Genomic DNA, 27686 nt, shown 5'->3' on the forward strand with positions numbered 1-27686 from the left:
ATATTGATAGGTGCATGAATTGGACAATAATTCTGTCCTGCCTGAGCATTCTAAATGTCACGAGTACTTTTGGGTGTCAGGGAAAATGTATGTGAGTAAAAAGTACATTATTTTCTTTAGGAATATAGTAGAGTAAAAGTAAAAGTAGTCAAAAATATAAATAGTCAAATAAAGTACAAATACCCCCAAAAAACAACTTATTAATTTGTACTTTAAAGTACTTTATACTTAAGTACTTTACACCACGGATATTTTTGTCATGATTTCAGTCACCGTTCAGTTGCAGTGCAATTACTGTAAAGATGATACAGCTGTCAGAGTTAGAGCTGTATGGATTTTAATCATATCTTCTGGTGAAAAGAATGAGTTTGTCTGTGGTTGGCAGATGTTTGTTTCACGTTAGTGAGATGTTCATCTCGGAACCTACAGTATGACGTGGTTCCTCTTGAGCAACCATTTAAGATGAAAGACTGAAGGAAACTGAACTGGTTAAGTGATAAAAGCCAGCTCTTTGGGGATTGACCAGTAAATGTGTATTTCATATATACAGTACCAGGGATGGGCAACTTTGATGAGGGTGGGGGCCGCAAAAAAACGGATATCATCATCAGGGCTGCAGTGCCTCGTGGGTCTGCTTACCCAATTCTTAACATTTTGCCATAGAGTGGAGGCAAATTTTTACATGGTCACTGATGGTCAGTTGGCCCCACGCTGGTCGGTAATTTGACCATGCTTACTACAAGTTTAGATAGCTGGCTGCTAGACTAACTTACCGATCTAATGTAGCTGACATGGGCTAATTGAGCGACTGCTGATGCACAACCACATTTCGAAACCACCTTGTGTAGTCTATTATTCTAACTCTCAACAGTAATTTAAGACCCCGACTGTGTTCCCCCGCAAAAAAAATATATATGTATCATTCTTTTTTTATTGGTCCACGAGCCTACAAAAGGGTCGCCCATCCCTGATATATACAAACAGTACATTGTTTGTGTTTTTTGTAGTGTAGACCTAAGTGATAGGGTCTTTTCTTTGCAGCTCCAGCCCAGCCCATAAGTACTACTTGGCCATGGACCCAGTAAGGGAGGCCCTCTACTTGTCTGACACCAGCAGCAGGAGGGTCTACAGACTCAGGACCCTCACAGAGCCCAAGGACCTGGCCAAAAACATGGAGGTGGTGGCAGGGACGGGGGACCAGTGCACCCCCTTCGATCAAGGCCACTGTGGAGACGGGGGCAAAGCCATCGATGCCTCCCTCAACAACCCCAGAGGTACAGCATCATCACTACCTTAATATGGCGATTAGTCTATAATCCTGAAAATAGTAAAGGGCTACCTTATTGCTTTTAATCGGAAATTACAGAATTAATCCATCTAGTGTGAAGGGAGACATTTAAAAGGACACAGATATTTATACGCTCTTGGAAAAAAGGCTTTCAAAAGGGTTCTTCGGCTGTCCCCATAGGAGAACCCTTTTTAGTTCCAGGGAAAACCCTTTTGGTTACATGTAGAACCCTCTGTAGAAAGGGATCTACATGTAACCCAAAAGGGCTCTACTAAAAGGGTTCTACCTGGAACCAAAAAGGGTTCTTAAAAGGGTTCTCCTATGCAGACATCTGAAGAACCCTTTTATTTTCTAGATAGCACCTTTTTGTCTAAGTGTGTATGCAGAGACCAGTCCCTTTCCTGAACCTGAGAAGTATTATGATTCAGGGTCTGAATATTGACATGTATTATTAGCAGAGGTTAAATGTGCTTTGGTCTTGTCAATAGAAAATCCTTGAAATTGGTTGAAGGTGAGGCTTTGTCCACCAATGATGATCCCATTCATTTTCTGTTCTCAAACAGCAGCGGCTTTGAAGTTCAAACAGAGTTTTGCTCCTTCTTGCCAGGGTTGAAAATTCCTGTCTCCCCTCTACGGCTAATATGTGTAGGAGCCAAATGAGGGTCAGAGCAATGTGGGCACATCATTTAGACTGGCTGCATCCCGGGCATGATGTTCCGGATCCAGCGCTGAGACGCTATTAATTCCAGCTATGTGCCTCCCCCCTCCTCTCTCCTCCTCCCGGTCTCCCTCAGCCTCCCCTTCAGCCTTATCGAATGGGTTGGGAGCAGCTTAGTTAGACCACACAGCACAGTATGGCAGCAATGGAAATGAATTTCGCTGCTCCTCCAACACACAATACCAGGGATCCCATGGCCCCGTAGGCGCCAGAGTAATGCCTTTATCAGGTGATAACACACAGTCGCTGCATCAGTCCTTCACACACAGTCCCAATAACTGACTCTCCCCTTCACAGGACAGGCTTTTATAGGGCTGCTGCAGCAACATGTGACATGGTCCAATGCAGCCAGTTGATCCACCCAGCCCGGTCAGGAGTAAAGATGGCAGCCAAATCACAATCAAGATGTTACTGTAAAACCATGACTAGTGATGAAACTGTTCCTAAATCAGGGAGCCCAGTCCGGGAGGGAGCAGGATAGTGTATCGCTAACAGGATTTAAGTGTGGCTGACAGATCTGCAAAGGAGGGCAAGAGGAGGAGAGGCTGTTGTACTCCACGACGTAGCGTTAACCTTCAGGAATAATGAGTATTACTGGCTGTCACAGATGCGGATGCAGTCTTTGTGAAGCAACTGCAGTCCATACGCGCACTACTGTTTGGGCCTTCATTGATATTGATGTTGTATTGACACTCTCCTCAGTCCCACGTTTTTTTAAAGTGTCCCCAGCAGCACATAACGCATTACAACTATTAATTATAATAGCTCCCTGAACCAGGAAACCACAACATCAGTTCATCACTGTCACCTCAGCCAGCTTTGGATTTATCCTCATTTTGTGGTTCCTGCTGCATTCTGTTGTGTTGCATAAATAGGATGCCAAGAGAAAGGCTTTGGATCATGTGTTTTTCTGCAAACTGTGCTCTTAACTAGGCTTCTATACTATTAAGAGACAGGATTGCACTTAGCAAATTGTGTTGGTTTTTTTGGGGGGGTTCAACAATCCCTAATATGTCATATTCATAGGGGTCTTGTTTTATTGATCCAGCTTTGAAGACAAGATGTAAAGGTGTGATTACATCAGTGAGAACAATTTGTACGGGCATGATCAAATCAGGGAAACTGTGAAGTCAATTACAATGTGCAAAAACAAGGGTTGTAATAGGCTAGCACCAGGTGGTTCTTTGAAAGAGGTGTTTTACAGACTACACCACATTATTGCATGATGCCATACAGTAAGGGTTTGTTTTAATATTGTAACGTGAGGCTGATAGATGGCTCAGACATGGTGACACTCCAGACAGGGATGGATTAGATAGTCTTTCGCTCATAACAACAGTGAAATTTAGATCAATCCATTTCCCCTGGTGGATTGATTCCCATGTTGTTACGGTAACTGCAAATACTACATTGTTCCACCTGCAAGCGACTGTGTACTGTACCAGCTAATGGTCCACTTGGCCTGAATTTGTTCAGTATAGGTATGAGTTGTATAGAAATACACTGTATTCATATGTGGATTTTGTGATTAGTCATTTGTATGCTTTTGTTGGTGATGGTTGACAGGGTTGTTGTGACTAGGACTAGATGCTGTTAGATCTGTCATACAGAGGAAAGAATGCTATCTGTTCTCATGTTGATCTATTAAACACACTTTACCAGAGCACTTCACACAGTAGGGCTATATTCTTATTATTTGGAACAATGCTTTAAGGTAACCCTGACCTTTAGCCCAGCACTTGTGAAGGGAGAGTTTTTTTTAGCTCCTTAAGGCAGCCTGAGGGAGAAGCTTGATGATGAAAGATGACATCGGCGCACTTTTTGCTAAATCCAGCAGTGAATCAATTAGGTGTGTTGGCGGGTCTTTAGCTGATGCTCTGTCACTGTCACACAGATTGTGAGTCTTCTTTCATCAGCTTGTCAGCCTTTCTGATTGACAGAAGAGTGTGTGAATAATGTAGGCAGATGCCTTTGAATTCTCTCTCCCTTCATGCTTCAGTTTGACACACACAGAGACTTTTGTTTTCTAATTAGTATATGGGTTTATGTTATTTCTTTATGCATGTATTAGTAACAGATCTGGGTTCAAATACGTACATATTTTCTATGCATTTGAGTATTTTCAAATAAGGAGGCCCGAATCAACTACTTCTGTTTGAAGTATTTTAAATTATTCAGAAATACTTAAATACTTACTATTTTCAAATACCTGGATTAAATGCATGGCAGTGTATATTCCAATATTCAACTACTTGTCATTTCAAATAAAACACATAAAAATTCATACTTCCAAATGTATTTGAAAGTAATTGAAATACCCAAAATAGTATTTTAACCCAGGTCTGATTAGTAATATGCATGTGCCTTGTGGTCTTGTGTACATCATCTTTTTTATAAGGAGATTGAAATGTTGTTTAAATATGTGCCTGTTCCATTACATCTAAAAGCCCAAATCTTCCTTCAGGGTTTTCAAAATGTTGTGACCCTGAAGCAACTTTTATCAGTTGATGTTTCTAATCGAACCAGTCTGAGCCCAGGTGTGAAAGGAAGGAAGTGCAAAAAGCTCTTGAAACCAAGAGAGCATCTGAGCTGCTGTTTTTAGACAAAACTCAAGAGGGCATGAACAGCAACAGTTAGGAGTCATTTAAACATGGGTTAAAAGTTCTGAGGGTGTTGATTCGTGGTACATATTAAAGTGCAAGTCAACTGAGATTCACAAACAGGAAGCCAACAGACTGAATAAGGATGAGGTAGCGGCTGACTGTTGTGGTTGGAACTTGAACATAGATACGTAGCACTTTAAGGCTACTTCTTAAACAGTTCAAGTCTATCCATTAGATAATGCCTATCCAATGATACCAAGTCTATGTAAGAAAGCTGTCGCTTGATGCATCTTAGTAAGGAGAAGGCAGAATAAGTGGATTATTCCAACAATTTCACAGCTTGAAATTTCACAGACTAGGGCTCTTAAGGATGAAAATATGCTTTTAAGGAAAGATAAGAGCATTGGCAGACTGATTCAAATGTGTGATAACCTGACACCAGGTCCACATGCTTTCTAATAGTCTACTCAGAACAAAAATGTGCTTTTAGAAAGTCTTGCCCAAACAAAATGTGGCACACAAATACATTTTCAATCAATACACACCTGACCTAAGAGCAGTCAATAATCCTCACCCCACGGAAATCTGAGGGGATGTTGTTTTTTCACTCTAAATTCTTATCACAAAATACTGTAGCACACAACAAAGTACCAAATAGCATTATATCCAGACATTTCTATATTATATCACTAAGCAATAAGGCCCAGGGGGTCTGGTATATTGGCCATACACCACAAACCCCCGAGGTGCCTTATTGGCTTGAAGGGCATTCTGGAGTGTGCATTATTTCTCTATAATGCACAGTATAATTGAATGGCTATGAAATGTATTCTTACATGTATTATGTTTGAACTGCTTTTAAAAAGCAAAAGTCAAATTGAAAAACATTGGCATTGTTGAATTCAATTTTCATAATAGCAAGCTAGCAAGCTATTGTAGCTATCTGGTAAACTTGCTAATTCAGTGGATGTTGAACAGCTGTTCTACAGGCAAATGAACACATTTCTAGTGGCAAATGGGTTAAATTACAGCGCTGGTATGAAAGGGATAATCAACTCGGGGCTCTATGCGTTCTCTGGAAAATAATGCAACTCCATGGAAGGTTAGATCCGCTCTGCTAGCGCATAGTTGAACACACCTTCCACGTCGTTCATTATTTTTCTATAGAACGCAGAGCACCTCGTTGATGATCCCTTACATGTACACGCGGCTGACTTGCTGTTTCAGACCATCAGCATCCAGGAGCAAAAACTACCCTGTTTATAATTGCTTTTAACCGACTGTTACAGGAGGATATCACCATGTTAAAGATAATTGTTGAAATCCCAGGTCTACTGGTTTGTGTACTTACTGTAATATCAGCTAGATGCAGCGTAGAGGATCTGTAATGTCAGCTAGAAATCTATCTGATTTTAACAGTGTATCAAGCAGTAGCTGTAATGTGGTTGAACAAACGTTCAGTGGATTCATATTGACTGGAAATATGGCGAAGAATCAATTATAAACCAAAAATAAAAGCAACACATTGATTAAGTATTTTCACGACTTAGTAGGAGAGAGTGCTTGGCCTTGAAATGAATGTTGAAGCGTTGGCTTTTTGATTAACCATAAAAAGGTCTCCCAGAAGTAGGTCAACCACTAGGTTCCATCGAGTATCTGCCAACACGTTGCTTCAAGTGGGACACAATGTACTGTAAACAAATTAGTATAAATAATCCACCCTCTTTGTTTTCCTTGGTACAATAGCAGTGGCGGTAGTAGTAGTGTTTCAGGTGATATATCAATGTACTGTATCTCCCCTCCCAATCTCAGAACACCCCTCAATTTATCCCCCGGCCTTATGCAGCCCCCCCAAAAAAATCCACACCCTTTTTGTACCCACACTTTGAAAGCCACACTGGATTTCAAAATTGTTCAATGATGAAGGTGGGCGCTTGCTATACCAGATACACAGGTCCCGTGGTTTCGTTTCAATGTGGCAGTGTTTCAAAGAAAATCTAAACCATTTTCAGCCACGTTTGTGGCAGTTCTCAGCTCAAACATACATGGCCAATTATCGACCACACGTGTGGTGCAGGAATCAATCTTGCCACACACAAAAGTCCTCTCCAGAGAGAACAAGAGCTGATGGGCAATCATTTCATAGGCCGTGTACACTTGCCGTTATCAGTGTGAGACGGCATAGAGGCCGCCAGTGCCTCTTTAATGAGGAGGCGTGCGTGAAAGTGGCAGGAGCAGTCATCTGTAAACACATATACGATCAGGCAGAACCCACAGATCAGTCTCTCTGATGTGGAGCAACTGGCTGTGGAAGCCAGGGAGCGACACCAGGCACCCAATCATCCCAAGCAGGCGGCTTCCCCCACCTAGTACTGCCCAGACTAGGCTGCCCTGGATATGCATCTCCTCGCCCCTGTGGCAGGGACCAGGGATGGATAAGGGTCAAGAGCTTCTCCTCAAAATGAATGTTTTCCCTTCTTTATTTTATTAAATACATTGGGCAAGGTATTAATGCTGGGTCAGACCTGGTGACTGGTCAATTTATCATCTCATTTCCCACCTTTTCCCCAGGGCATCCACCTAAGCTTGTGCTGTGAAATTTTACATGATACCCAGGGTAATAGCTTTGTACTACTGGCATCTGAAGTAGTATTATTTTGTCTGTGCCATCAATTATTTGGTCTCTCTCGTTCAGCAGTGACTGTACCTCACCAGGCCAGTGTTTGGGGGTTGGGGGATTCAATGAGGTAACCTAGACATGATTAATTTACAGAGGGCTTAATCAATCATCTCTGGACAATTCATCTATTTAGTGCTACTTTTAGACCTCTCATATACATAGGTATCATATACTGTAAGTACCATAGAAAATGTATATTTGCATTTCAAATGATATTTTGAATGTATTTCATTATGACTCTATTATAAACCTAACAACTACTATGACATACATTAAGTCTACTACAGTATAGGAGAGCTTGACATGTTGGACACAGTAGAAATCCTCCGGCTAGTGTAATCCTCGCGTTTCTCTCAATATGTTGGAAATGGAGAAGACCGCAGTCTAAGGTAGTATTGGTCAATAATTCCATCAACAGTATCCCTCAAATTAAAAGACGTGATTAGATCTGCTTCAACCCAGCGTTCCTGCCTGTAAGACTGGAACTAATCCTCAGATCCAAGAAGTAAACATGTTGCCCAGCGCATTAACAGCTTCACCCCCAAGGTTACAGATATTTACATTGAGCTGTTTTGTATTTTGGAATTTTAATTAGACCAAACGAATAAGTTGAAACATGTTTTTCATCTTATTAATTTAGGAGTGTTTTGCTTACCATGGGGGGGATTCTGCTCTGCTCTCTATTTCAGTACTATCTCTGTTATTTGGGACACTCTGAAGGGTATGAGGGGAACACTTATCATCCCACATCATGCATAATTAACTAAATGATGAGGGTGATATGTCATGCAATTAAGCTGGAATGATGAGGTATGTCTGTAAACAAGCAGTATTGACACCGATGTTGTGCGAACTTGTGAGTATTTTGGTTGAAAAATATTTGAGAAAAAATCTAATTATGCATTTGGATTTCTATTATTCATGGGCACATGTCTGGCAATCAGCAAAAAATATATTCCTCAGTATCTCTGTGTCTTAAACGAAATTAGCCTACCAATCATTGCATATTTGAGGATATAATGTTGTCATGTGCAGAGTTTGTTCAGACTGCTCGAATAGATTATTAAGATTTTCCAGGAAAGCTTAACCACACACGGTATATGTAGGATCTCAGTATCATCTTATGTACACAATGTTGAAATAAATTACTATTAATTGATTGGTTTCATCATTGATTGGTCAGAGGAGTGAGTCTACTCTCCTGGTTTCTCTGGCCCTGACCAGTGGCTGAATGAGAGATAACTGGCAGCATACAGACATACAGCTCCCCTAGACGAGTTGGCTGGCCAGCCCTGATGTAAACACTGTGTGGACATGGACACAAAGCCAATAGGTCCAAGGCTAGTCCCAGAGAAGCAGCCAACGTGATGCCATTCAGCCCACTAGGCTTACTAAGTGTCTGACTCGACAGGATATCTCAACCTGACCTTGAGTGGTACAATCAGAGGCGCAACTTTGGTTTTAGAAGTGTGGGGGGCATTATTTTAAATTTGATTTGATCCAGTCAGATAAACACTCAAACAACTTACCCGACCGCTCGGAAGCGTCCACATTGTCCTAAAGCACACCGTTGCCTCGTTTTTGATAACTTTCAGATTGTGGGGGGGGGGACATGTCCCTAGTGAAAGTTGTGCCCCTGGGTACAAGGATCAATGGCAGAATTGGGTTGTCTGATTGTTCACAGGGACAAAGTAAAGAAGTCCATTCTATAGGATTTCCAAGGCCTCTCCATGGCAATCCATTTACGGCACTGTAGGCCTCTCCATGGCAATCCATTTACTGCACTGTAGGCCTCTCCATGGCAATCCATTTACTGCACTGTAGGCCTCTCCATGGCCATCCATTTGCTGCACTGTAGGCCTCTCCATGGCAATCCATTTACTGCACTGTAGGCCTCTCCATGGAAATCCATTTACTGCACTGTAGGCCTCTCCATGGCAATCCATTTACTGCACTGTAGGCCTCTCCATGGCAATCCATTTACTGCACTATAGGCCTCTCCATGGCAATCCATTTACTGCACTGCACCACAGAATTGTCCATTCCCGATTAAACATGAAATGCACAAACATTGTGTTGTTGTGTAATTCCACAGTTGCATGTCACACAGCTGTTCTTTTCAGCTCCCAAGCCTACGTTGACGGTCTTAGTTGAAAACCTACACAGTACAGTGTATATGTAGAGTGTGCAAAGCTGTCATCAAGGCAAAGGGTGGCTATTTGAAGAATCTCAAATATAAAATATATTTTGATTTGTTGAACACTTTTTTGGTTACTACATGATTCCATGTGTTATTTCGTAGTTTTGATGTCGTCCCTATTATTCTACAATGCAGAAAATAGTTTTTTAAAAATGAAGAAAAGCCCTTGAATGAGTAGGTGTTCTAAAACCTTTGACCCGTAGTGTAATCAGGCAGTAGTTATGGCAAAGAATGAAACCATATTGAAGTGTATTATTTATTACATACATTTTCTTTTTTTGGCACTGGTCAGTGTGTTAAAAACATTAGCTTCATAACACCTGTTGAAACCTAAAAAGTATATACTTCTATCTATTCACATCACATTTTACTCAGACCACATCTTTTCATTCGCAGAGAAGGGTTATCATCCACTGTTGCTGTGTTGACTATTTTGTCATCTTTTTCAATGAACACAATAAGAAGATGCTGCTCCATGCATATTGCAACTAGCCAAATTGTTGCCTTGAACCTCTTTCAAACTGAAATGTTAGAATTGGTTTTAAGGATGTAAGCTCCTCTAAGACGATTAAAGCTGCTTCATTCATTGGGATCGGAGAACGGTAGAGAAGCCAGCAGCATGCGTACTGGAATCTGCATTGCTTTGTGAACTCTAGAGGCTCCCAACTTGCAGTGCAAATCTCATCAGATAATACCCAGACACTTGATTAAATGAATTGGCTATATTATCATGCAGCACACATCTCTGTGGGGAGAAGGGGGCTGATGACGGGGATAAAAGTAGTCCCAAGCTCCTCAGTCTACCATGAAGGATCACTCTTTGAACAAACATGCTTCAGACTCACTGTTGTCTAATGAAGGGTTTCCCAAACTCAGTCCCGGGGCCCCCCCTGGGTGCACCTTTTGGTTTTTACCTTAGCATTACATAACTGATTCAAATAACCAACTCATCATCAAGCTTTGATTATTTGAAACAGCTATATAGTGCCAGGGCAAAAGGTTTGGGAAGCCCTGGTGTAATGTGTATATGTGTATTGTCCAATAAGGAATGAATGAGAGTGTTAAGATGACATACAGTATTTCATCCTTCAAAGGGAGTTCAGTAATAATATACCTAAATGATTGTTATAAACAGCCTGTGTCACCTGACTGGTCTCTTGACCGTCAATGTAATATCAAACTTCTAATATTGTCATTATAATCACATCTACTCTGTGACAACCCTGTTTAGACATCTAACTGAACATTCAAACGACGTTTTACTGCTGTTACTGCTGCCTGAGCTGTGCAGTAATGAATTGTCTCTCCTTCCCCTCCGACAGGGATTGCAGTGGACAAGCAAGGATTTGTCTACTTTGTTGATGGAACCATGATTCGCAAGATCAATGGGAAAGGAATGATATCAACTGTCATTGGTTCCAACGGCTTGATGTCCACTCAACCGTTAAGCTGTGACGCCCGCATGGACATTTCACAGGTGAGATGGCTAGATGGCTAATACACGCACACACACACACACACACACACAGACACACAGACACACACACACACACACACACACACACACACACACACACACACACACACACACACACACACACACACACACACACAGCTAGGAATGTCAGGATTTCCAAGCCCGACGTTTACTTAGAGCAGTACTGGTAGACTAAACAGACAGAATGGTATTTCAAAAGCTATTCTATACCCCTTATCTAATACTGTATGTATATCCTCCTTTAGTTCCAAGGATCTAATCATGCAACAATTCCATTTGAACCTATATGCAGTCATCTATAAGTAACAGAGTTTAAGTCGTCAATCAGTCATCAAAGCATTAAAACTGATATTAGTGATCAGCAATTAGACTTTTATGTCCAAGAGGTTTATAAAAAAAGAAAGAAAAAAATAGACAGATCTTATATATCTATCTGACCTATAAAAATGGAGAGGCCTGATAGAGGACATTTCCTTTGAGATGTTCCCGTCATGATTAACTGGCCTCAGCCCCTGAATGCTCCCTCTCAATGGTGAATTATATTCTGGCTTCTGTCTCTGCTCTCACGGGCAGCTGAGGCCCAGACCAGCACGGGATGCACCCTGACTCAGAGAGCAATTATTCTCAGCCCCCCGGACCTTGCCATAGGAAACCACCTTATTAAGTTCTCACCAAAAGTTGTAAAAATGCTGAGGCTGGCTAACCTTCAGAGAGGGCTGCAGATATATGCCCTATAGTCACACTCTCTCTACAGACTCTCTCTCTCTTTCTCTCTCTACCCCTCTTCCTCGACACTCTTAGAAAAAAGGGTTCTTCAGCTGTCCCCATAGGAGAACCCTTTTTGTTTCCAGGTAAATCTCTTTTGGGTTTCATGTAGAACCCTCTGTAGAATTGGTTCTACATGAATCTGATATGGTTCTACCTGGAACCAAAAGGGTTCTACTTAGAACAAAAACAAGGTCTTCAAAGGGTTCTCCTATGGGGACAGCCAAAGAACCCTTTTAGGTTCTAGATAGCACCTTTTTTTCTAAGAGTGTACCACTCTCTCTCTCTCTCTACCCTTTTATCTCTCTCTCTCTCTCTCTCTCTACCCTTTTATCTCTCTCTCTCTCTCTCTACCCTTTTATCTCTCTCTCTCGCTCTTCTTCACAGCAACACAGCACATTGACCCACATGTGAGTGGGTTGCACAGCTCTGAATAGGGAACAGGGAAATTAACTGCTGTGCCCCCCATAAGGGCTTATCACATAAGGAGCACACAATTCTCCTCTTATGCCCAGATTTACTCCTTTAGAATGCTACTCCTGTAGACTGCTACTCCTGTAGACTGCTACTCCTGTAGACTGCTAATCCTGTAGACTGCTACTCCTGTAGACTGCTACTCCTGTAGACTGCTACTCCTATAGACTGCTACTCCTGTAGACTGCTAATCCTGTAGACTGCTACTCCTGTAGACTGCTACTCCTGTAGACTGCTACTCCTGTAGAATGCTACTCCTGTAGAATGATTATCCATGCGCATCACTGGGCTGGATCACGTGCCGATGAACCCATCAAAGCACTCATGAAAAGCGACAAAACTATATTAGATCATAATGGGTGTGGGTTTCCTCCAGAGCATTCACATGATCTGAGTCTGAGATTGTGATGCTGTAGAGAGAGGCAACAGGGACATTGCATACTGTACCGTCTCAATTAAACCTGTATATAGGAGGATACTGTATGCTTGTGAGAACGAAAGCCTATTTTGCATCACAATAATCCGATCATTGACACTCCCTATTATTCCCATAGACATTTGACATTTGAGAAGCAGCATGACGAAGCATTAAATTAAATGCTTGAAATTCAGATGATATCTTGCATACAGCTATTCTTTTTACTGTCCGTGTTTCAGGCTTTGCGTTCCTGGCTTTCATTTTCTGACAATTCCTTTTGTTGGTTTTCTGAATGAGCCCTTTTCCACGGATGTATTATGCAGTGGAGTGATTTCAAACAACTTCATCCTCAAGATGCTAACTTGCAAGTTGGCGCTCTCCCTCCTCCTCAGGTATCTCACATGCAAAGCTTGATGTTCTACTGTGATACAATCAGATATCCAAACTATCAGACCACAGCCTCGAATCACAGTAATGGCCTGTATTGCAGTGAGTTGGCCATTTTTAATATGATGTGTGGTGGTGGTTTATATATAGGTTTGGCAATGGTATTCCCTTTTCTCCAGAATTCTCCATGCATATTTGTTGGTGTGTGCAAGGCCTAAGGCCTCTCAGCATGCACAGCCCAACAAATACTTTAAACTGTGACCCCAGATTGGAACAAAGCTGATTTCTGTGCAGGAGGCAAATGAGAGTTATTTAGTTGTTGAATCACACTGGAAGATAAACACTGTCTCATCTCAAGAGCAATGTGTTTCTCCCCCAAGCCATTCTGAAAACAATAGAAGGCTGAAGAGATCTAAGAAACAAAGGGAGTCCAATACTCCATTCAATCAACCACTCCGGGCTTTTACAGTGCAATAAGGCATAACTCTCTGGTTCCCCTCCCCTAGCAAATGAGACCCCTGCAAGTGAATAATAAAGCACTTTATTTATAAGGGTTGGGAGAGAGTTGTATTGAGTCACTGCAAACAGATTAGCATTGTGTGGGTACAGAGTGAATTGAAATCATGGAAAAGTTCAGTGATAGTGTATTATATGTGACAGAGCCTATCACACTATTCCAGATTTTCATGCAAACAAAATGCAAGCATATGACAGCTTTTAGGTGGAGCAGGTTGCATTGATTTTGTTTTTTCAATCGCAGGAGAGAAAAACGCACGATGTCAATTAGCGTTGTTTTTGGGGGGGGGAGCTGCCAGGCTTCTCTCACAACACAGATGTGCTTTGAAATGATGGCTGCAGTGGGAGAACTCACCTTCAATTTGAATGCGTGGACACTATACTGTCAATATATTTTGTTACCCGTGTAGAGAAGTGTCAAATTATTCCTGAACAGATCCCTTTCATTCATGCACAATTGACTTGACTTGCATTTATACAGTCCCTTTCATCAGATCATCTCAGAGTGCTTGAAGGTGAGATGGCAACTAATTTTATCCTCCACCAATCTGAATCATTCACCCCTATTGTGCAGGAACACTTTGCACCCATTATTTGTGGTGGAAGAATGGTTTTTCATGATCCGATTAAACACAGGGGTGATTATATGGGAACATTTCTTTATTAGGACTGTCCAGCACCCTTAAGTATCCCACTCACGCTTAGTGAACTGTACTTTGGAGCTTTTTATTTCAAATGTGTGCCCTTAGCTGAGTCTCAGGGGAACGCAGTGTGAGCACACGTACAAAAATGACCTTAGTTACATTACCAATTGTACAATAGTCACATGCTATTATACGGCTTTCACAATATGTCCTCTATTTGAAATGGCCTACCTAATATTGCTGAATGTATGACACTGACAGACTTTGCCCAAGAAGTCTACACAGCGTTACAGTGCCTTCAGAAATAATTCACACCCCTACACTTTTTCCACATTTAAAATGGATTAAATTGGAAAAAAATGTGTCACTGGCCTAAACACAATACCGCATAATGTCAAAGTGGAATTATGCTTTTCGCAATGTTTACAAATGAATGAAAAATGAAAAGCTGAAATGTCTTGAGTCAATAAGTATTCAACCCCTTAGTTATGGCCTAAATAAGTTCAGGAGTAAAAATGTGCTTAACAAGTCACATGCTCACTGTGTGCAATTCTAGTGTTTAACATGATTTTTGAACGACTAACTCATCTCTGTACCCCACATATACAATTATCTGTAAGGTCCCTCAGTCGAGCAGGGAATTTCAACCGCAGATTCAGTCTACTTTACACCAGACACTGGGAGATGAATTCACCTTTCAGCAGGACAATAACCTAAAACACAAGGCTAATTCTACACTGGAGTTACCAAGAAGACAGTGAATGTTTCTGAATGGCCGAGTTACAGTTTTGACTTAAATCTGCTTAAAAAGCTTTGGCAAGACCTGAAAATGGTTGTATAGCAATAATCAACAACCAATTTGACAGTAGAAGAATTTTGAAAAGAATAATGGGCAAATGTTGCACAATTCAGGTGTGGAAAGTTCTTAGAGACTTACTCAGAAAGACTCACAGCTGTAATCTCTGCCAAAGGGGATTCTAGAATGTATTGAATCAGGGGGTTGAATACTTATCTCATCAGTATTTTTTATAAATATTTGACAAATGTTAGAATTTTTCTTCCACTTTGACATTACAGATTATTTTGTGTAGATCGTAAAAAAAAACGACAAATCAATTTTAATCCCACTTTGTAGCACAACAAAATCTGGAAAAAGTCAAGGGGTGTGAATACTGTCTGAAGGCTCTGTCTGTGCAATTCTGACTACTTCTTTTACATAACATTGCATAATATTCATTACAATATGATGCAATTTAGATCATCAAAGACAGTAGAAAAACTGTAAAGGAAATGTTTCAGGAGAAACTTTGCGGCACCCATCTATGTACACTTGTTAAACTGTTTCCCTGCTCTAGGTTCGTCTAGAATGGCCCACCTACCTGGCTGTCAACCCCATGGACAACTCCCTGTACATCTTGGACAACAACATAGTGATCCAGGTGTCAGAGAGCAGCCAGGTGAGGATCGTGGCGGGCCGGCCCATCCACTGCCAGGTCCCTGGGATCGACCACTACCTGGTCAGCAAGGCAGCTGTCCACTCCACCCTGGAGGCAGCCAAAGCCATCGCAGTTTCCCACCAGGGCACTCTCTACATCGCTGAGACGGACGAGAGGAAGATCAACCGCATCCAGCAGGTCACCACCAACGGGGAGATCTCTGTGGTGGCCGGGGCACCCACTGAGTGTGACTGCAAGATCGACCCCAACTGTGACTGCTTCTCTGGTGGGTCCCCTGTTGTGAACACCATTATGCCTCAGACTAACTTCAGCAGTCTATCAGAGACCTGTGGAGAGGCTCTCTGGATGGACATGCAATGATTTGGAACTATTGTAACCCGCCCGCATGATGGTTATGGTGGCATCAGTCTAGCTTGACAAAACAAAGATACTTTAACGTGTGAAATATCTCAGTAGAGGGCTGGGATGAACTGCAACTTCATTTTGCTTTTGCTCAACTCAGTTTGTCTATGATGTATTATTCATATACATTTTATTTGACATCGCGACTTGTCAAACACCACATTATTATAAGTAGAAATACATAAATAGTTTTTCAATGTATTCTATCTTAGCTGGTTGAGTGCTCAATCTCTGCATTGTCCTTTTTCCACAGGCGATAGTGGATATGCCCGTGATGCCAAGCTAAAGGCTCCCTCGTCCCTGGCTGTTTCCCCTAACGGGACTCTGTACATCTCAGACCTGGGGAACATCCGTATCAGGGCCCTGTCCCCCAACAGGCCCCAACTCAACCAGAACAGCATGTATGAGATCACCTCTGTGGTGGACCAGGAGCTCTATCTGTTCAGTGTGAACGGCACCCACCTCCACACCCGCAGCCTGGTCACCGGAGACTACGTCTATAACTTCACCTACTCAGGAGAGGGCGACGTGAGCGCCGTGGTCTCCAGCGACGACACCGCGGTCCACGTGCGCCGTGATGCCAATGGCGTGCCCCTCTGGCTGCTGGTGCCCGGGGGTCAGGTCTATTGGCTCACTATCAGCAATGGGGGCGTCCTCAAGAAGGTCTCCGCCCTGGCGCATGACCTAGCGCAGATCAGCTACCATGGCAACTCAGGTCTCCTGGCAACCATGAGCAATGAGATTGCCTGGACAACGGTCTATCAGTGAGTATTCCGCAGCACTCCTTCCCGTCTGTCTATTGACGTCAATGACAATTATGCTTAAGAATATACTCTATTAGCATCCTGCATATCACAGCCAAATTCTTATTCCTGTCTGCCTCTATGTGAAGCTTTAAGAGCTTCACCACCTACACTCCCATTATACAGTAACATTTTGCTGCAGTATTGCAGTTTTTCAGAGAGTTTGGAATATGTGAAATTTGAAAGGTATATAAATAAGATTGTCAGAAAAAAAGGAAATATAAATGGATTTTCTAATAGAAGATTATTTCCTAAATTATGTTTTTCTCTAATTGGGGCAATTCCACAGGCTGGCCTGCGGAAATTGTCTTCTTTTTGTTGGTGAATCAAAGCCTGAAAGAGAAGTGGGAATAGTGTGATTATATAAAATGTTTGCGTAGGCATTTTGAGGGATTTGTTCAGGGGCGCATTGGGTTTAAAATCTGTTCGGATGTCAGGGGCAAAGAATCCTTTTCACTGCCTCTTTATTTTCCTCCCTTTAATTTAGTTTGATCGGCAATACAACCTCCCCTTTATTGTGTCCCTGTGAAAAAGCCGAAATCCACTCAAACTCCATTCTAATACTGTCCTCAGTGTCCTGCAGTGACTGCCGTTGGAGGTCAAACCTCATTGGCTCCTTTGTTCCAGCAGCATTGTTATACTGTCACCCAGTGGTGAAACTATGGAACTACAGGAAGGCGCTCAGCTCCTTCCAAAATTTGAATATTCTGGAATCCACAGTAAATGTTTCCATTTTACTATACAAGGTTGTCACAATATTTTAAGACCCAGATTTCAGCCCTTGTTAGGATGTCATATGACTGTGTGTGTCCTTGACCAGGTATAATTCTGATGGTCATCTCATCAATGTCACCTTGCCAACGGGAGAGGTCAGCAGTTTCTACGGCAATATGGAGAAATCAGTGCGGGTGGAAGCAGACACTTCAAATCGGGAGAAATTCATCACAGCCACAAACTTCTCTGCTGCCAGCACTATCTATACATTACGCCAAGGTAGTAGTAAGGTTTCGTGTCAGTTTTTCATCTCTCGTTTTTTTTTTTTCATTATCATGCCGCACTGTCACTGGGGAGAGGCCATGTGAAGTCAGGCATGTCACCAGCAATGATGAAGCAAATGCATTCCTTTCTATATCTTAAGTTATTTCGGTCTCCTTAAGGCATTGTTCACATGCATGCCTTTACAAGGTTAACCGTTTTAATGATGGCCCAACAGCTATTTAATAGAGCATTCAAATAAAAATGAGATGACAGGTCTGACAAAGGTGTGAAGAGTTGGTGAGGAAGTAAACACGGACTTTCCTACAAACAGCAAAGAAGAGAGAAGTGAGAGAGAAGTGAGAGAGCTGCTGAGAGCGGAGTTTATTCCATGTCTCACAATCTCCTTTCGCACGGTCACACCTCTGTTCTCACATAGACACACAAGTGGTTTGTAGAAATATAGTGACTCAAGGAGATACCAATGAAATGTCACATGGCACGTGCAATAATATACCATTCTGTTATCTCTTCAATAAAAGTGGTGAATAATATTATTCATGTATTTTATTGAAGAGATAACACAGTGGTATTACTGAAATATGCATATTCAACAGTCAGTTTAATTATAATACTCTTCCCCCTGACTGCTGCCATTTAGGGTATGTAGTCTACAGTGGCAGTATGAGTTGGCTGTCCCTGTTGTAGTACTGCATGAGTTAACCTCTCTCTCTCTCTCCCACTCACTCTGTTACATGTCCCCACACAGAGCATGCTCAAAACACGTACCGTGTGAGTTCGGATGGCTCTCTGTGGGTGACGTTCGCCAGCGGCATGGAGGTGACCCTGAACACAGAACCCCACATCTCGGCGGGCGTGGTCAACCCCACGGTGGGCAAGTGTAACATCACCCTTCCGGGCGAGAATGCTCACAGTGTCATCGAGTGGAGGCAGAGAAGAGACCAGGCGAAAGGGAACTACACAGCCTACGAACGCAGGCTCAGGGTAAGGAAGAGACAGAACAGACTGTGTGAGCACAATACCCCTCACCATATGTGTTGTGTGGGAGGAATGTCTCCATGTGGTACAATACAACAGTGTGCTGAAGGTGTTACGTACAGTACAGCAGACCGATTGTCTCCCTACGGGACTTTGATGACTCTTCCATAACACTACAGGTCATGGTAAGTGGAAGATATACAGTGCCTTCAAAAAGTATTCATACCCCTTTTTTTCTCACCCATCTACACACAATGACGAAGTGAAATCTGTACATCTGTACAAACAATAGTGCGCAAGTATAAACACCATGGGAATGCACAGCCATCACACTGCTCAGGAAGGAGACTAGTTCTAGAGGAGACTAGAGATGAATGCATTTTGGTGCGAAAGATAGTAACTACTAACAATTGGATACCACGAGATTGGGGGAAAGGGGGGGGGAAATTCACAACAAAAAAGTATCTCTATCCACAGTAAAAACGAGTCCTATATCGACATAACATGAAAGGCCGCTCAGGAAAGAAGAAGCCACTGCTCCAAAACCGACATAAAAATACCAGACTACGGTTTGCAACTGCACATGGGGACAAAGATTGTACTTTTTGGAGAAATGTCCTCTGGTCTGATGAAACAAAAATAGAACTGTTTGGCTATAATGACCATCGTTATGTTTGGAGGAAAAAGGGGAGGCTTGCAAGCCGAAGAACACCATTCCAACCGTGAAGCACGGGGGTGGTAGCATCATGTTGTAGAGGTGATTTGCTGCAGGAGGGACAATGACCCCAAGAATACTTCAAAATTTGTGCCAAAGTGGCTTAAGGACAACAAAATCAAGGTATTGGAGTGGCCATCACAAAGCCCTGACCTCAATCCTATAGAAAATGTGTGGGCAGAACTGAAAATGCGTGTGTGAGCAAAGAGGCCTACAAACCTGATTGGTAGGAGGAAGTCAAACATTCTGCACAGTCTTTCCCTCGTTATCCTCCTTTCTAAACCATGTCAGGAAGAAGGGGCCAAAATTCATCCAACTTATTTTGGGAAGCTTGTGGAAGGCTACCCAAAACGTATGACCCTAGTTAAACAATTTAAAGCAATGCTACCAAATACTAATTGAATGTACGTAAAGTTCTGACCCACTGGGAATGTGATGAAAGAAATAAAAGCTGAAATAAATCATTCTTTCTACTATTATTCTGACATTTCACATTCTTAAAATAAAGTGGTGATCCTAACTGACCTAAAACAGGGAATTTTAACTAAGATTAAATGTCAGGAATTGTGAAAACTGAGTTTAAATGTATTTGGCTAAGGTGTATGTAAACTTCTGACTTCAACTGTATAGACATGAATATTATGGATCCCTAGAACTTTTTTGTGGAATATTTTTAGATTCAGACAGTGAAATTGGGAAATCAATTCTATCCCAGACTTCATAGAACATGCACAGAGGGAGATACGATGATGACTGTCAGAGAAAGGAGGATAACGAGGGAAAGACTGTGCAGAATGTTTAACTTCTTCCTCCTACCAATTAGGATGAAATGAAATAAAAGCATTTAGGGCCCATTTCTAGTTGAGCTGAGGCAGAGAGGGAGCATTCAGCTCCATTACTGCCTGTCTTAATCGCTATTTCTAGTGATGGTGAAAACACTCATTTACCATCACACTAAAGTCTTTAAAAGCTCTGTGTCGAATCAGCATCACAGATCTGTTTTTTAAACATAACATAGATTGTATCGCTCTTATCTCCGGGGATAGAACCGTTTTCCAGTCAACAGATCTAGTTTTGTTACTTGGAGGAACGACTGTACCACTCACTCACCTATCATTCTTGTCTCTCACCATCCCCAGGCTCACAACAGAAACGTGCTGTCCATAGACTTTAACCAAGCCACACGAGTAGGCAAGATCTATGACGACCACCGCAAGTTCACCCTGCGGATCCTCTATGACCAGATGGGGCGTCCCATCGTCTGGTCTCCCAGCAGCAAGTACAATGAGGTGAATGTGACCTACTCTCCAGCGGGCCTGGTGACCAGCATCCAGAGGGGCAACTGGTCAGAGAAACTGGAGTATGAGAATGGGAGGGTGGTCTCCAGGACATGGACCAATGGGAAGATATGGAGCTACACTTTTCTGGAGAAGGTATTCAGTTATTTGCTAGACGTGATTTATCCGGAACAAATATTGTTTTAGTTTGTTCTCTGTATGGATATGACTGAAGTGGCAGTCTGTAGCACAGAGCATTAATCCACTTCTGTTTATGTGTTCTGCAGTCGGTCATGCTGCTGTTGCACAGCCAGCGGCGGTACACCTTTGAGTATGACCACACGGACTACCTGATGTCTGTGACCATGCCCAGTATGGTGCGTCACAGCCTGCAGTCTATGCTGTCAGTGGGCTACTACAGGAACACCTACAGCCCACCAGACAGCAGCGGAGCCTCTGTGATCCACGACTACAGCCATGATGGCCGTCTGCTCCAGACCCTGTACCTGGGCACTGGCCGCCGTATCCTCTACCGCTACACCCGCCAGTCCCGCCTGGCAGAGATCCTGTACGACACCACCCTGGTCACCTACACCTACGAGGAGACCTCCGGGGGGGTGAAGACCATCCACCTCATGAACCAGGGCTTCATGTGCACCATCCGCTACAGACAGACAGGTACCGCAATACAGACCAACCTTCTAGCTAACTGGATGGGGAATAGCATGTAATGACTATACAAACGAAGACAAGCCGGTTAAACCTCAGTAATAAAGTATGATCCTCACATAACAAAAAGAAGATGATAAGATGGATTCTAAATGATTGGGATGCCATAAAGGAGCTTATTGATTTTAATAAAGGAATGTATTATGACAGGTTAATGTAAGAAATAAAACCACAAATGGTTGTGCCTCTGCAGGAGTTTAAGACAATAAGCCATATAAGCTATATTAGATGAGGAGGCCTTTAGGCATAGCTGAAGATGATCCTTCATTGTGAGCTCTAATCACTATAAGCAATTCTGATAATGCTTTATGTCAGAATAGACTTAAAGTTTGACATATAAGTCTGCTTTGAGAGATTGAGTATACCACCATGAAATACACTATTAGCACCTCTTGAAATATATCCTCTGGCATATGGCCCCAATAATTAACCCATGAGAATGATATATCCTATTCAGTCTGCTGAGTTTATATCTATTTTTGGTAGCAAAATCCATGAATGTCTCCAGAACTCAGTAGGGATTTGAAATCCCTATAAAGCCAATGTGGAATTGCACACTGATTATATAGGGCACCAAATCAGAACCCATTCTGAAGAGATGGAGATTGGGAGTGCTGCTGTGCACTGATGAGCAATTTCCTCAGCTTTACAGACTTCTATTCTGTCCTTTTTTTAGACTTACATGTCTCGCTGTTGGGGGTCACCAGACTCTGCCAGTCTCTCCCAGTCTCCATGCTAGGCCCCCTGCACAAATCCACCTCCATTTCCTTCTAACGAATTGAAATGAACGTGTTCTTAATAGCATCCCAGGTCCTCCACTGGCTGGCCACAATAAGTCTGATTTGAAGCTGAAATAAGCAATCAGGGACAGCAGAGAGAGAGGGATGATGGTAGACGAGAGCATGAATGAGAATCTTTGAGAATACATAGCCTGGCTGGTTGATTTGGCTGGCTCAATTATGGACTTTTACATGCTGGTTTTGATATGGTGTACATTGATTGCCAAAAGTAGGTGGACACCCCTTCAAATTTATGGATTCGGCTATTTCAGCCACACCTGTTGCTGACAGGTGTATAAAATCGAGCAGACAGCCGTGCAATCTCCATAGACGGACATTGGCAGTAGAATTGCCTGTACTGAAGAGCTCAGTGACTTTCAACGTGGCACCTTCGTAGGATCACACCTTTCCAACAAGTCAGTTCATCAAATTTGTGCCCTGTTAGAGCTGCCCCCAGTCAGCTGTAAGCGATGTAATTGTGAAGTGGAAATGTCTAGGAGCAACAATGACTCAGCCGCGAAGTGGTAGGCCACACAAGCTCACAGAACGTGAACGCCGCATGCTGAAGCACTTAACGAGTAAAAATTGTCTGTCGGTTGCAACACTCACTACCGAGTTCCAAACTGCCTCTGGAAGCAACGTCAGTCAGCAAGCAACATCAGTGTAAAGCTCGCCGCCATTGGACTCTGGAGCAGTAGAAACGCTTTGAATCACCCTTCACCATCTGGCAATACGATGTACAAATCTAGGTTTGGCAGATGCCAGGAGAACGCTACCTGCAACAATGCATAGTGCCAACTGTAAAGTTTGGTGGATGAATAATGGTCTGGGGCTGTTTTTCATGGTTTGAGCTAGGCACCTTAGTTCCAGTGAAGGAAAATCTTAACGCTACAGCATACAATGACATTATAGACGATTCTGTGCTTCCAACTACGTGGCAACAGTTTGGGGAAGGGCCTTCTTGTTTCAGCATGACAATGCCCCCGTGCACAAAGCGAGGTCCATACAGAAATGGTTGGTCGAGATCGGTGTGGAAGAACTTGACTGGCCTGCACAGAGCCCTGACCTCAACCCCATTGAACACCTTTGGGATGAATTGGAACACTGACTGAGAGCCAGGCCTAATCACCCAATGTCAGTGCCCGACCTCATTAATGCTCGTGTCTGAATGGAAGCAAGTCCCTGCAGCAATTTTCCAACATCTAGTTGAAAGCCTTCCCAGAAGAGTGGAGGCTGTTATAGCAGCAAAGGGGGACCAACTCCATATTATTGCCCATGATTTTGCAGTGAGATGTTTGACGAGCCAGTGTCCACATACTTTTGATAATGTAGTTGTATGTACTGTATACCTTCATTAAAACGAATTACTTATATTTCACCTACTTTGATGTTATTTATATATATATATATATATATTACACACTTTATCACTTCAATAGTGTAGATAACAATTAATTAACCTTGTGCACACCTACACTAAGTATCAGACTTTAGGCCTTTTTTTGTTGCTCTGTGAGTTCCTGAGCAGCTTTGAGAGCCAAGTGAAGGTATTGAGCATGTTGTTAGAGGCCTTTACAGAGCTGACTGGGAGAATGAATAAGCCCACATTAATTAACTGCCATTCAATTGCTTTGTCATTCAATCTGCAATTTCAAGCATGACAGGTCAACAGCCTCCAACTTAATTTGCAGTCACATAATACTATCACCATGTAATATTCATCTCCTAAGGACAGAAGAAGTAATTAAAATGTCTTTCATTCTGCTTTAGTTAGTTCAGTCTAAGCAATACTATGTGCAACCCATATGGGTGTGAACAAAGCCGTTTGATAACCTGAATTAGTATTGGTAGTCTTCAGGCATCTCTGCTCTGCTATTGATGATATGGATGGCTTCAAACTTTAAAGAGCTGCTAGAGTCATGAACATACATTTTATAACTCAGATATGACGTTTCATTGTTTTTTAACGGATAATTTAATGGTGATTATTCTCCCCACAGGTCCTCTGGTTGGGAGACAGATCTACAGGTTTAGTGTGGAGGGCCTGGTGAATGCCAGATTTGACTACAGCTATAATAACTTCCGGGTCACCAGCATGCAGGCCATGATTAATGAAACCCCTCTTCCCATTGACCTTTACCGTTATGTTGATGTGTCAGGAAGAATTGAACAGTTTGGGAAATTCAGTGTCATAAACTATGACCTCAATCAAGTAATCACTACACACATCATGAAGCACACTAAGATATTTAATGCCAACGGACAAGTGATCGAGGTCCAGTACGAGATCCTGAAGTCTATTGCATACTGGATGACAGTGCAGTATGACAACATGGGCCGCATCACTATCTGTGACATCAGGATTGGTGTGGATAACAATATAACACGCTACTCATACGAGTATGATGCTGATAGTCAGCTCCAGGCTGTGTCGGTGAATGATAGGCCACAGTGGCGCTATAGTTACGACCTCAACGGCAACATTAATTTACTGAGTCATGGCAACAGTGCCAGACTAACGCCGCTGCGCTACGACTTACGAGACCGCATAACACGGCTCGGAGAAATTCAGTACAAAATGGATGAAGATGGCTTTCTTCGCCTGCGGGGCAATGTCATGTTTGATTACAACTCCAACGGGCTGCTTGCCAAAGCGTTTGACAAAGTGTCAGAGAGGAGTGTTCACTACCGCTACGACGGCCTGGGCAGGCGGGTGGCCAGCAGGACCAGTGACGGCCAGCAGCTGCAGTACTTCTATGCCGACCTGACCAAACCCACCAGGGTGACCCACATGTACAACCACTCCAGCTCTGAGATCACCTCGCTCTATTACGACCTGCAGGGACACCTCATCGCCATGGAGCTGAGCAGCGGGGAGGAGTACTACGTAGCCTGTGATAACTCTGGCACGCCACTGGCCATCTTCAGCAGCCAAGGACACATAGTCAAGGAGATGCTCTACACCCCTTACGGAGACATCTACCAAGACTCAAACCCTTCCTTTCTGCTGATCATCGGGTTCCAGGGCGGTCTCTATGATGCGCTGACCAAGCTGGTCCACCTGGGGAGGAGGGACTATGACGTGGTGGCTGGGAGGTGGACCACTCCCAACCATAACCTGTGGACGGAGCTCAGTATCAACCCCAAGCCTTTCAACCTCTACTCCTTCAAAAACAACTACCCTGTTGCAGAGTTACAGGATGTCACCAAGTTCACTACAGGTAAGACTAATGTTGATGAGATCCACTACATGTTCCTTAGGAGATATACACTGCGTGCACAATTATTAGGCAAATTATATTCCTCAGGATTCATTTTATTGTTGAACAAACACAATGCTCTCAGTCAATCCAAAATGTTATTGAACCTCAAACCTGAATGTTTAACAAAGGAAAAGGGAGTTTTGTCTTTCTCTGGGGAATAAATAAGTGTGCACAATTATTAGGCAACTAAATTACAAAAATAATTTCTCCCAACTCACTTGTTAATTCTCTATTTTTTTGAGAAAGTGTAACAAATAAGTAACACAAAATGACAATTAAATACAACCTTTGGCCTTTCAAAAATATTCAGTGACCAATGTAGCCACCCTTCTTTTCAATGACTGCCATGAGCCTTCCATCCATGGAGTCTGTCAGTTTCTTGATCTGTTCACGATCAACTTTCGCTGAAGCAGCAACCACAGCCTCCCAAATGCTGTTAAGAGGTGTATTGTCTTCGCGTACTGTAAATCTCACGTTTGAGAAGGGCCCACAAGTTCTCAATAGGATTTAAGTCAGGTGAGGAAGAGGGCCAGGTCATTATTCAGGCATCTTTGAGGCCCTTGCTGGCTAGCCAAGCAGTGGAGTACTTGGATGCATGTGATGGAGCATTGTCCTGCATAAAGATCATGGCCTTCCCGAATGCTGAGAACTTCTTCCTGTACCACTGATTGAAGAAAGAATGTTCCAGAAACTGGAAGTAGGTTTGGGAGTTGAGTTTCAGTCCCATCTTCAACCAGAAAAGGTCCAACTACCTCATTCTTAATGATAGCAGCCCATACCAGTACCCCTCCCCCACATTGCTGGCGCCTGACTCAAAGTTGTGCCCTGTGTCCATTACTGATCCAGCCATGGGCCCATCCATCTGGTCCATCAAGAGTCACTAATTTCATCTGTCCATAAAACCTTTGAAAAATCTGTCTTCGGGTATTTCTTTGCCCAAACTTGTGAATCTTATCCAGTGGTGGTGGTGTTACAGCCTTCTTGACCTTGGCCATGTCTCTGAGCACTTGACACCTTGTACTTCTGGACACTCCAGGTAGGTTGTAGTTGTGGAATATGGTGCCACTGGAGGATAATGGGTTCCTGGTAGCTTGATGTTTAATTCTTCTCTGTTGTGGAATATGGTGCCACTGGAGGTTAATGGGTTCCTGGCAGCTTGACGTTTAATTCTTCTCAGTTCTGGAATATGGTGCCACTGGAGGATAATGGGTTCCTGGTAGCTTGACGTTTAATTCTTCTCAGTTCTGGAATATGGTGCCACTGGAGGATAATGGGTTCCTGGTAGCTTGACGTTTAATTCTTCTCAGTTCTGGAATATGGTGCCACTGGAGGATAATGGGTTCCTGGTAGCTTGACGTTTAATTCTTCTCAGTTCTGGAATATGGTGCCACTGGAGGATAATGGGTTCCTGGTAGCTTGACGTGTAATTCTTCTCAGTTCTGGAATATGGTGCCACTGGAGGATAATGGGTTCCTGGTAGCTTGACGTTTAATTCTTCTCAGTTCTGGAATATGGTGCCACTGGAGGATAATGGGTTCCTGGTAGCTTGACGTTTAATTCTTCTCGGTTCTGGAATATGGTGCCACTGGAGGATAATGGGTTCCTGGTAGCTTGACGTTTAATTCTTCTCAGTTCTGGAATATGGTGCCACTGGAGGATAATGGGTTCCTGGTAGCTTGACGTTTAAGTCTTTTGCAGTTAATTTGAGTCTTTTCTTCTCGTCCCAGTTGACTATTCGCAACAAAACGTTTGATTGTCCGGTGGTCACGCCTCAATAGTTGAGCTATTTGAAGAGTGTTGCATCCCTCTGAAAGGCATTTTACCATTTGACTTTTCAGTTTCAGTTAAATCTCCTAATAGTTATGCACACCTTGATATAAGGTGTTATTCACTTTCACCACACCGTCCCTCATTACACAAATACATATCACCTGAAAATGATTACATCCCATAAGCATTCAAGTTTATGTGGTTTGGAGTTGGAAAATGTGAATAGAAATAATGGTAAGAACAGAATGCTCACTTTTCTAATAATTGTTCACGCAGTGTAGACAGATAATTAGACAGGATGGTTTCAATTGGGTTGCATGACAAAA

The 27686-nt window shown here is 42.7% G+C and overlaps 1 protein-coding gene across 1 annotated transcript in view; it reads left to right on the top strand.

Moving 5' to 3' along the window:
• LOC112250235 (teneurin-1-like) overlaps positions 1-27686 on the top strand; it is a 180122-nt gene that overhangs the window by 148759 nt on the left and 3677 nt on the right. Inside the window, exons 22-30 of the mRNA XM_042309579.1 lie at positions 1042-1274; positions 10812-10966; positions 15547-15913; positions 16304-16814; positions 17674-17846; positions 18598-18833; positions 20682-20975; positions 21107-21497; positions 24328-25548. Coding sequence (XP_042165513.1) covers positions 1042-1274; positions 10812-10966; positions 15547-15913; positions 16304-16814; positions 17674-17846; positions 18598-18833; positions 20682-20975; positions 21107-21497; positions 24328-25548 — 3581 coding nt within the window. The remainder of the gene's footprint in view (positions 1-1041; positions 1275-10811; positions 10967-15546; positions 15914-16303; positions 16815-17673; positions 17847-18597; positions 18834-20681; positions 20976-21106; positions 21498-24327; positions 25549-27686) is intronic.

The sequence above is a fragment of the Oncorhynchus tshawytscha genome, linkage group LG30 (genome assembly GCF_018296145.1).
Source record: "Oncorhynchus tshawytscha isolate Ot180627B linkage group LG30, Otsh_v2.0, whole genome shotgun sequence".
Classification (NCBI taxonomy): domain Eukaryota; kingdom Metazoa; phylum Chordata; class Actinopteri; order Salmoniformes; family Salmonidae; genus Oncorhynchus; species Oncorhynchus tshawytscha.